The sequence below is a fragment of the Oryzias melastigma genome, linkage group LG23, assembly GCF_002922805.2.
Source record: "Oryzias melastigma strain HK-1 linkage group LG23, ASM292280v2, whole genome shotgun sequence".
Lineage (NCBI taxonomy): Eukaryota > Metazoa > Chordata > Actinopteri > Beloniformes > Adrianichthyidae > Oryzias > Oryzias melastigma.
In genome coordinates this window covers 22,010,185-22,022,362 of record NC_050534.1, presented here as the reverse complement: position 1 = coordinate 22,022,362, position 12,178 = coordinate 22,010,185, and the positions used below count along the sequence as shown (strand labels likewise).

The 12,178-nt window shown below is 38.5% G+C and overlaps 1 protein-coding gene across 1 annotated transcript in view; it reads right to left on the bottom strand.

Moving 5' to 3' along the window:
- Nucleotides 1-6,912: 6,912 nt before the first annotated feature.
- The window catches only part of LOC112157130 (calcium-activated potassium channel subunit beta-4), a 28,773-nt gene continuing 23,507 nt past the window's right edge, over nt 6,913-12,178 (bottom strand). The window contains exons 3-4 of the mRNA XM_024289701.2: nt 11,531-11,658; nt 6,913-7,609 (exon numbers count right to left, since the gene is read on the bottom strand). Of these exons, the coding sequence (XP_024145469.1) occupies nt 7,285-7,609; nt 11,531-11,658 (453 nt within the window). The 3' untranslated portion in view covers nt 6,913-7,284. The remainder of the gene's footprint in view (nt 7,610-11,530; nt 11,659-12,178) is intronic.

Genomic DNA, 12,178 nt, shown 5'->3' with positions numbered 1-12,178 from the left:
TTTGACGGAGAATATATCACAAAAGTTCAGAATAATTGTGACTTATATCTAGAGTTGTGTTGTGTTCTTGAATTGGATTTAAATATGTTATATTTTGTACATTATACTTCAAATGTTCAATAAAAAATTAAAATAATAACAATGTATGATATATCACGTTTTAATCACATGAAATATTTACAAATTATACCACACTGAATTGCTATGCTAATAAAACGAATAAGCTCTAATAACCTCTACGAAAAATAAAAAATGATGCTGAAAACCTTAAATGTTGAAAGGATGTTATTTTTAATTTATATTTAAAATGTTTTAGTTTCTTTTTAACAGTAAATAATTTTCCCCCCAATTTTTTCCCATATTTTATAGTAGTACGTGTTTAACCCTAGAGCACTATCGCCGGGTGATTTTCACCTGAGCAAAAGTATATACGTTATTTTAAATGTGTTGCATTTTTTGAGAGTTGTGGTCCCTGATTAAAGTCTCACGTGTCCCAGGAATGAGTGGACCAAAGGCCAAGTGTACAGTGTTATTACTTATTTTTTTAGGGATTTTTTCTTCTCAAATTCCTACTTTTTCAGTCATTTTCAAGCATGTTCTTAGGATCATCTTATACTTTTTCCCCCCCTTTGTTGCGTAAAGCACAGTTTGAAATAAAAGAAAACTTTTCTTTTCTAATTTATCATGTGTTGTCATATCTTAATCTATTTTTTTATGAAAAATCCTTTTTTTGGGTATTTATATCGGGTAAAAATTACCCAGCAAAAGTGATGGTGTAACTTTTTATAGCGAAAGTGCTCTGGGGTTAATCTCGTTTGAAAATCTGTTAAAAATCTATTTCTTGTTTGTAGGTGTAATTAACTCAATACCACAACCAAACATTAGAGGGTGCTATTGGACCTTTTGTTGTAGTTAGAGCTAAAGCAGTACAACAAATGCTAACATCCGTTTAGAACTCTGACTTTTTTTTAACTTGTTAAAAATTATAATAATAAACTGTTTTAAAGAAGAAGCATAATGTGTGAGAAACTTGTAATGATTTCTGAAAATATTTGTTGGTTTATCCCAGAGTCGTGGTATTAGCTTAGCTGTCAGTGAACCGTTTATGTGCTGCATGTGATGAACTGAACAGCTTCTAGTTTGCTGGAATGAGACAGAGAGAACAAACACATCAAGGTTCAGATAAAAGGTGATTTTATTTAAATATCTCTATCAGGCACAATAGTTATAGGTTTTATCATTAAAACGAGGGCGAAGCAGCTACCTGGGTCACATCATGGTACAGTGCTGAGGTTCAGTGAGACTGAAAGAAAACACAAAGACAACAGAGTACAGAGACCAGGAGGAAGGATGTGCTCAGTCTTCATGTCAGCAGGAACAATGGAGGACCGACGGCGACCCTTCAGTCACAACAAACTCCTTAAATCGACAAACACGTCAAGAAGGTTCTTGATTTTGAGAAGCAAAATACAGCATTTGGTTGCTACTGTAGTTCACAGCTCAGCTTATGGCTTCAGGTAAGAGAAGAAACGCTGATCAAAACACAAACCTGCTACAGCGACGCTACGATTCTTTGGAGAGAACCCACGACACAAAGGAAATGTTGGTGTTTAAACTTCTTCAGGTCAGCACTTTGGGACACTTTTCCTTCTGTTGTGTTTTTCTGTGATCCAAAAAGTCCAGGTAAGAGAAATAAACATGTTTTAAAGATGTGTTATCTGGATGTCTAATGATGCAAAGCGACGGAAGACCAGTTCTGCCACAAAAAAAAAACATTTTAGATAAATTCGTAAAAACAATTATTACATTTTAAAATTAAACTGAACACTATTTTCAAGCATTAAAGCAGCAAATGATCCTTTTAAACTATACAAAGTAAATAAAAAGTTGAGGAGGAAATTCCTGAAAACTGTACAATAATAAGGATAAATAAAAGAAGTTTGACATGAAGGCAGAAGATAAACCAGAAGACTGAAACTCTTCAAAAATAAAACAGAAAATCCAAACATTTCAAGCACTTAAAAAAACAAATAATCATCTAGTTTTTAAATTATTCAAATAAAAAAAAAAATACAAAAATAAAAGAATCAGAAATTAGGACCAAATGCTTCCTCACAGCTGGAAAACTGTCAATCTTCTCCAAGAGTTCATCTGAAAATGATTTCTCCTTCTTTTAAATCCAATTAGTCTGAATGAAAAACTCTTTAAAAACAAAGCTACATCTCAGACTTTACAAGCCTCAGTTTGCATGTTCAATGTTCAAGTTCATGACAAAAAAGGATCCTAAAGTTTCCTAAATCACTGCAGTGACGATGAGGAGAACAGAGGAAGAGCTTCCTCTGTTCACACCGTCCTCACATCTGCATCAGGACCACGAAGAACACCTGAACCACCGCGGTTCAGGTGATCCCAGGAAGTGATAGAACACGAGATCACGAGAGCAAAGAACCAGCAGGAATGGAGTCAGGAAGACGAGGTCGGGTGGTTTCACGTCTGAAGTTCTCCAGGATGCTCAGGAGGAGCAGCCAGACCGTGAACCTGCCGTAGACCGAATACAGATCCAGGATGACGCGTTTGCAGATGTTCTGCATCCTCCTTTTTTCTAGTTCAAGAGCATTTTTTAATCTGTGTCACGTTTTGTTCCACCTGCTGCCCTCTAGGTGGCGCTACAAGGGCATAAAACCTGAATTATTTGAAGGGAAATGTTTGTAAACTGAAGGTGAATTTAAAATCAACAGTCAAGCACGGCAGTGGAGGTTGAGTGATGTGGGCTCATATCAGTGACAAAATGCAGATTTAAATATTCTGAAGCCAAATGGGACGTCATGTTGCATGAAGAACAAGCGCAAGAAGTCATGAACAGCAGCAAAGGTGAAGTCAAATAAAAAACAAACATCAAATCTGGATTTTACATAATCCGTTAAAGTGCAGATCTTAATCCTTAATCTGAATCTGAATTATGGGAGAGTAACTGACAGTATGGCTCTCAATGGAACAGAAAATGTTCCAATAACTTTTTCACGAGTTAAAACGTTTTCTTAATCGGATAAAAAAACAAAGACAGAAGGAAAGAATGAGAGAAGCACGGTGGTGGGAGTATTATGGTTTGGACTGAAGTTTGGAATTTGCACAGATTTCTTCATGACATCAAAAGAAGTAAAATATATATATTTTTTATATTATTTGAAAAAGCTTCTAAGTTTTATCCATAAGGGTAAAAAGTGCATTAAGATTCCTCAATATCAATGTTTGTGTCCATCAATATGGAGCTAAATTGGTGCCAATATTAGTAAAAACCCAAATTGAACAAAATGAAAAATTAAGTTTGGCCCAAAAAAAAAAAAAATTGCTATTATTTTCAGCTTCAAATGTTAATTTTTTTAGGTTTCAAAACTTAAAATGATAATTTCAAAGCTTTTATATCAGTTTCAAATCTTTCAACTCTTTTTTAACCAAACTGGTCAAAAAAAGCTAGCATGTCACCAAAATATAGGCTAAACTTAAGAATAGCACAAAAAACCTCAGTAGATGCCAAATTAGCCTAAAAAAGTTTTTAATTTTAAAATTTTTAGACTCAAAACTGACAAAAAAGTTTTGAAATTGACATTTTGAGTTTTGAAACCAAAAAAACTGAAGCTGAAAATAATTGTGTTTATCTTAGAACAGAAAAACATTTTAAACTTTTTTTTTTTTTCAAATAATATTGGCCTCAGTTTAGCCCCATACCTCCACAGTGGATCTCCTTTCTCGTCTGGTGCAGTGACTAAGCTTCTGCAGGAAAGCAGTGACGGATGCTGAAAATCCCCCAAAACAAAAACTTGATGTTTTGATTGGTCATTTGTTCAGAGATGATTCTGGTGCAGAAAGTTTTCACCTCAAAGTTTTCTCTAAATTGGAATAGTTTGGAACATTTTTGCATAAAAAATGATTCTAATTGGAAAATGTGGGTAATCTGACCCCCCATCTACAAAAACCTCATAAGTTCTTATAAATGATCTGAAAATCCTCCAGCAGGACAGATGTTTTCTTCTACAGAACCGGCTCAGTTCTGTCCAGAGACACAAACATTTTGGTGAAATAAGAGCAGTGCCCCCCCCCCCCCCCCCNNNGTTCAAAGCTTTTCGTCTGAGCTGGACGGAAAACTTCCCTTCAGCCCACTTCACTGGCGTGGCCTGGATTTTGTCCTCATTACAGCTGAAGGCGTCGTGCAGAACGCTCCAGGCTGCTGGCTCGAACCACTTTTACCCCGGAGGGTTCTCCTACCCGAGCTCACTCTGCTCCAACGGTCCTGCACAGACCGGAGCAAACCCATCCGGGTCTGTTCAGAAAGTCCTTCTGTCATTTAGTAATTGACAGACGTTGAAATGCAGGAATAATTCTAGCTAATAACATATTAAACTGGTCTAAAATAACTAAAACCTTTTATTTATTCACTTTCTAAATCATAGATTTAAGAAATAATCTTTCTATGTGGGTCATTGTTCATGTTCTTTGATTTCCTGTCATTTTTGCACCGTTAACACGATCATTCCAGTAGATTCTGAAGGAGGAGACGCTTTAATCCTTCAGAATCTACTGGAAATAAAGACATAAAGAAAAGAAACAAACCCTGCGATGATGGTTGATGGTTCAAAAGGATTCACAACATCTGGAGCCGTCTGAACCGGTATTTGCTCCAATTGTTTCTTTTTCATTGTTTTGTTGGACTCTAGAAATAAACGGATAAACTGCATGAATCCAAACAGAACTAGGAAGCTGCGTTCCCTACGGTTAAGCTAGTGTGAATGTTTTTGATGAATGTGGTCGCTGAGGATGCTGAAGCTGTTTGCTGAAGATTTCTAAAGGATTTGCTTAAAAAGAATTAAAATTAGCCAAAAAATCTAGCATGTCGCCAAAATACTATCTTAACTTCATAGTAGGCAAAAAAATAATTAGCAAATTAGCAAAAAACGCTAGCATGATGCTAAAATATTAGCTAAACTCAAGAATAGCCCAAAAAACCTCAGTTGATGCCAAGTTAGGCAAAAAACATCAACATGTTGCCAAAATATTAGCAAAACTCAAAATTAGCCTTTAAAAAAAATCAGTTGATGCCAAATTACCCAAGAATGCTAGCATGTCGCTAGAATACTAGCTTAAAGAGTTCAGTTTTTTGGTTCTACTTCTTGTTCCTTCATAAAATGCATCTAAAGTATTCCAGATTGGACATCCGTTCGTGTATTTATACTTTTCATGACTGCTGCCCACAAACACTGGACCTCTGGCCAGCTTCTTTTGTTGTAGCTGTAGCTGACTTAACATGCTAATGCTACAAATCACTGGATTGTATTTCAGTTTTTTAAAACGTCTCTGCATAACTGACCCAGAATGACTTCCTTTATTCTGCTCCGTGTTTTCCAAGTTCCTGATCAAACAACCTAAAGAGTTAGCACAGGTTTGATCAGTTTGGTAAATCAAATACTGAAATAAGACAAATGCATAATTGTACGTAACGCTACTTAGCGGTTTTTGGAAATGGCTACATTTGTGTTCCACGCTACGACCTTTGGTGCAGGAAATGAGGATTTTTTTGCAAACTCTGATATAATTCTGGTTGTAAGACTCCACCTGTGGGATCGCTGAACGTAGAGGAACTTTGATGTAAAAGTTTCAACGTTTCCTGCAGTCATACGTAGAAGAAACTGTGCAGAAGGCTGCAGCGGTTTGGAGCATTTGGATAAATGTGAACTCAACTGTGAAAACAGAGGAGACTGAAACACAAAGGTGGGCTTGTTGGTGGGTTCATCACTTCTTTGAGTTTATCGTTTATGTTCGGTTAGTTCACTATGATTACTTTGTGCTTCAGAAACGAACCTCAAAAGAGGGAAATGTTCACCTCCAAACAGAAACATAAATGACTATTTTTGTACTTTTTTCTATTTAACAAACAATTTGCGTTTCTGAAATCTACCAGTTTACTAAATGTGAAAAAGAAAAGAAAATAAATCGAGTTTTAGATCCATTCTGCAGCACAACTCCAGTGACTTCGCCTCTAAACTCGGCTCTAGTTTCTCCAACATTTGGACGTCAGTCTGGAACGTTCTACACACTCAGACCAGTTCTGCTCCTGAATTAGAATGTAAAAAGGCCAGATTTAAAAAAAGAAAAGCATGGCGAACATGTTTCAGGTTGTTGGAAGGATGGAGTCGGATCTGAAGTTCTGGACGTTTCCCTCAATAACCAACAGAAATGTTCTGTCAGTGCATCAATGAGCTTCAACGCATCAACAAACGTTTAGAATTGAGTTAAAGAACCAGAACGTCTGACCTGTAATGTGCTGTGGTGTCGCGGCTACGAACAACTGAAGACTTTGACTGATGATCAGCTGATCCACAGCTCCGACTGTCCAATAAAAGTGTCATCTATAATTATTGAACACACAAAGCGCTGCTGTCAGAGTGACGGGTGACCACGGACGTCCACGGACGACCATGGACGACCACAGACGATCCTGGACGATCCTGGACGCCCACGGACGACCACGGACGCCCACGGACGATCCTGGACGACCACGGACGACCACGGACAATCACGGATGACCACGGACGCCCACGGACGATCCTGGACGACCACGGACGACCACGAACGATCCTGGACGACCACGGACGACCACGGACAATCCTGGACGACCACGAACGCCCAATAAGCTAAAATAAAATAAATTAATTAAAAGAAATAAACATTTTGGCTCCTCCCATCATCTCTATATTTAGCTTTCACTCTTTTAAAGCTCCTCCCACCAGAGCAGGGCATCATGGGAAAATGGCACTTGTTAGAGCCACCTCTTGAGCGCCATTTTTGCTGAATTCTGTTTCGTTTCCTAACAAAAAACTCAACATCTTGGGATTTTTGTGAAAAAAATCGAACAGAATATTGATTTAAGAAGTGATTTCTGAGCGGCAGAATCGATTTAAACTGCTGGATATTATGCTAACTGTAAACAAAAGTTCAAACTGCTACTGGAAGCAAACTGGGCTTTAACAATGACCTCGTTAACCTCGTTAACCTCGTTAACCTCGTTAACTCACACACTGAGCTCTAAATCCTTGAAGAGTCTCAATAATAAAGGCTAAAGTTCCTCCACAGCCTCTGTGCTGCCCCCTAGAGGTAACAGAGGGTACTGCCCTCCTCTTCACTGTTGCATGTTGCGTACCACGCTCTCTCAAACAAAAGAGGCTTTCTTAAGGCGTCCGCTGCACCCCGAGTCCATAAACGCCGATTCAGTGGCGTGAAAAGGATTTCTGCTCAGTGTTCCCGATCACGTCGCCGCACCGGCACCGCAAACAGCGGCAGGGTCCGTGAGGGCGACGACAGCTCGGGGTCGGAGCTCGACGCCAGAGGGTCCCTGGCCTTGTTTCCCCGGCGCTCCGACGGCAGCAGGGACAGATCCTGGCACACCTCGTAGGAACATTTCCTCTTCTGGAGGGCCTCCGCTCTGACAGCCAGAGAGCGAGCGCAAACCGTCAGCAGCACGATGAGCGTGCCCAGCAGGAGCGACACCATTGGCCAGAGGATGCAGTGCAGCAGGACGCTGGTGTCGTGGGAACGGCGCCACAGCACGTCATCCGGCCTGGAATCACGAGGAAACGGGAAAAAAGTTGGAGAAATGATCTTTAAATACAGACGTTACTGATCCTTGATGACATCATCAATAGTCGCTACCTCTACGTTAGCATCTACGTTAGCATCTACGTTAGCGCGTAGCTGCAGCATCAGTTTTATGACTCTCAAAGTCATGACTTATTTAAACTGAGCTTCAGAGCGCTTCCCGGTGGAGGGAAACACAGCCTGAAGTCCTTACGGCTCCGCTTAAAAAAACAGTTCTGAGCCGAGCTAACCTTTGAAGCTGCGTTCACTCTGAAGATCATCAGGACATCCAGATTCCACGTTAAATCAATGACGCCTTCAGAGATCCTGCGGTCCGCTTTGAGCGGCGTGGCGGTGTAGCGGTAGTTCGTTTTAGGTGTTGATATTTTCAGATTCAAAAACCTGAACTTTGGTGAGGAATTCGCATTGCGTCAACCAATCAGAACTCAGCTTTGGCCCGTGATGTGTTGATGATGTGATCAGTGGGCGGAGTCCGAAACCAGAATGGATGAGAGTCGGATCGTTCTCCTGAACTTTATGATGTTTTTCATGCTTGTATGAAGACAACAATAAAAAGATTCTCTAATTTTATTCTCATTTTCATGTTTCCGTCCTCAGATTGAGTCATTAAATTGGGTCACAGAGAGACAGAAGTACCGCTGAAAGCGTCCGTCATTCAGATGATGGTGAAGTTCACCAAACCGGAGAGTCTGAACGATCTCATGAACCCAAACATGGAGATCAGATCAGTGATGCTTTTCTAGAAACATCTAAACCTGATCATCATGTCCTCCATGCAGATACAGTCTTGTGACGAGGCTAAGGTCTTTAGACAGTAGCTCCTCCCACATGTGGCGAGAGTTTATGGAGACATTGTTGCACGAGTGTCCAGCAGCAAATCTGACGGCAAAAATGAAGTTTGTTTGAAACCTAACGTAACTGATTACCTTCAGTTAGCTGACCCAAAATGTTAGCATTTATAGACAGCTGTTACCTAGCTAGCCGACAGTTAGCTCAGGGTTAGCATCGACTCATGAGTCCAGGAATAGGAACAGTTGAGTCTTCTGGTCTCCTCACAACCAGCAGAAGGTTTGTTCACATGTTGGAGTTTGTGTCTGGATAGACGTGTTGTTCGGAGCCGCTCCTCTTTGTTCCTCAGAATGACGACAGAGTTTCATCGATGGGCTCCCATGAGCCCCTCAGTGAGGAGATCCCTCACTTTGGTGCAGAGATAAAAATAAAAGCATGAAGGTCACAGGTAAGCGTTTTCTCTGGATAAAGGGAGCGTTCAGCTGACACAGAAGCAGATGTGCTTTTTTTATCTGCAGCACACGTTTTGGAGACTGCAGTCTTCAGTTTAATCAGCTTCTGCTGCAGAGGATCTTCATTCACTCTGAGGACAACAAGCTTCTTTATTAAAAATATCTGCTGTCTCAACGTTTTCCTTCAGCCGGTGGACTGAGAAGTTTAGCTTCCAGCTCTAGATTTACTAAACATTTATTTATCACAAACATTTCTGTGGATTTGATGAAAATATCTTTTGTTTAATAAAAGCTTTGTGAACTAAAGTTACTCGATTCAAGCCTGATCATTTTAACAAATCTTTTTTAGATGATTGAAGCTCAAGAATTTCAAAATAAAACTCCTTTTCACAGCTGGAAAACCTTTAAGGATTTGAATATATTTGAGAAGTTTTCAGTTTCCTTTACAGTTTTAGAGACATTTAACTCTCATCCAGATGTGAGTTTATTCTCTTGTTTAAAGTTTAATTCTGTTATTTGTGGGTTTCACTCAAACGTCTGATCAAATGTAAATAGATGCTAACATGTTCGTCTCAAACCGACAAAATACTGCCCTCTTTTAAAGTCATACTTGTGCCTCTGTATCGCAAACAAAAGTCACAGTTGAAACTAAATATTTTCTAAATAGCAAAAAATTCTAAAGTTTTTTGGATAAAACTTCATAATTTGCAACTGAAAATATTAAATATTTGCTTTAAAAAAATCTTTTTGCATTCGCAGCACAAATGTTTTCAGATGCGTAGTGGCTCATCTTGCTTTCTCCATATCTTTGAAAAACGCCTCAGCCAAACACAACATTATGTTAGAATTAGGATTTCTATCTGAACTATAGTTTTAATTCATGAATAAAATGTTAAGATATTACGACAGAGTAATAGGGCCACCAAAATAATAATAATAATAATAATAATAATAATAATAATAATAATAATAATAATAATAATAATACGAGTTAATAATAATAATACGAGTTTTTCCCGTAAATTTGATACTTTAAATCTCATACATTTAATAGATTTACATTATTGAATTTATGATCTTAAATCTTGTAATTTTTTCTCGTAAATTACATTTATGAGAAAACATTTTGTAAATTTACATGATTTAAAGTCATAAATTTAACACTCTAAATCTAATAAATTTAAGAGAAAAAAATACAAGATTTAAAGACATAATTTCAATACTTTAAATCTAGTAAATTTATAAGATTTAAAGTCGTAATTTAAAAAATATATATTTGTATGTAAACTGGCTCCAATTTTCAGTGGTAACATAGAAGAACAAAACAGCATTTTATCTTAATTAATACTTTTTTACTTTAGACAAAAACAAACACGAGTTCTTAAACGTAACAAACGCTGTAAAAATGAACATTATAAATTCAAAAGGACTTTCTTCTGCTAAATCCATGAAGTCTTCGGTGAGCCATCATTCTGTTCGTTACTACTGCTGTCGATCTAATCTAATCAGTTCAGAAGAGTTTTAATAATAAACCAGATGGTAAAGAAAATCAAACTTTTGACTAATATTTTGCTCTGGAGGATTCATAGATCACACCGGTCTGTTTAATGTAAGGTTTATTTATGGCTTCAACCGTAAATTCACAAATTCGACAAATTAAAATGGAATCAATGATAAAGGAAACTATGAATTATTTTTAAAATAATGAAAAAATGTTTTTTCTTCTGCTAAGAGCCGGTTTGGAGTTTGAGTCTCAGCAGCCGACACCATGTGGGATAAATATGGTGATGTGATTGGATAGAATCTAGACCAATCAGCATGATCGTCTGTGATTGGCTGTTTGGTGGCACAAACGTCACAATAAAAAGAAAAGTTTTAATGCAAAGTCAAAGATAGGGAGAGCGAGAGATGAGTCACAACGAATCTGAAAATTTAGTGTAAATGCAAAAAAAGTTTTTGAAAGCAAATATTTGAATCTGTAAATTATGAAGCTTTATTTTTAAAACTTTACATTTTGTTTGCAATTGAGGAAATTTTGAGTTTTTTTGTAATATGTTGGCACAAAGATCACTTTCACTCTGATCAATGTCACAAATGAATTTGTGCTTTTTAACAGAATTCACCTTCACTCTTCATTTCCCAGCAGCTGAAACTCTTTCTGAAACACGTCGAACACCAACATGATACATTTTCACTTTTATTCTGTAACATCTTTAACCTGAAGATGGGCCGAATATTTCAATAATCTGATGAACAGAAAAAGTCCTGTTTAAATAAAATTCTTAGACTATCATTATTTTTCAGTTTTAAATAAAAATGTATATTTTATTGTGATTGTTCAAGCGTTAATATTTATATGTCATGTTTTTATTTGTTTATCTTCTCATGGAGAATCATAAATTTAACTTAAATTGTATTTTTTAAACCCTCAGTAATCACAAGTGAAGTTCTGTAACTTGGGTGTTAAAGAGTAAATAAGCATCGGCTGGAGGTCAGAGTGTCTTCGGTGGAGACAAAGACGAGGAGAAGCTCCTCAGTCTGCGCCGGCATCGATCTGACCTGAGGTCAGCCTCACAGCATCACACATCCATCCGTCCAATTTACCTGAGTCACACCTGACAGCAGAGGCGGCAGAGGCTCACCTCCTTTGCTGGTTGAAGAAGCAGGTGAAGGACTGGCTGCTGACCTCGCTGCTGAAGTAATCTTCCCACCACAGAACGCTGTCTCTGTTCTTCTGATTGTCCCTGTCGCAGGGGGGGACGTAGGAGCACTGGGACAGAGGGGAGATCTGTTAGGAGCTCAGCGATCAATGAAACTTGAACTGGAGCTGATCCAGGTCTGCATGAGGCCATGTTCAACCCTCACAGCACAAAAACATCGTTTTCTGTCTCACTTCTGGTTCCCAGCGAACAGGAAAGTTTAGACTGTTTTTGAATCCTAAACGCTGCAGATCAGTTTGTTCCTTTTTCCTCTCGGTCGGGTCACACTCAAAATGAGCTTTTGACCTGAAAGAAGTTTTAAAGCCGCAAAAAGTTCCAGTGGATCCCCAGCAGGAGGCGGCGTAATGAGACTGAAAGCTGAATCCTGATTGGCTCACAGATGTGTGTTCCTCCTCAGGTTGGGTTTCAGCTGAACTCGACCTCTTTGCACAGACAGTCTGCTTAGCAGGAGGCTGATTGTTGCCTGGCTGGGGATCAGCTGGTTGCCATGACGACGGTCTGATTGGTACAAAAAGGTGAAAGATGCTGCGAGCGGAAAGATGATGTGGGGTTTGTGTGGCGGCGGTGGGG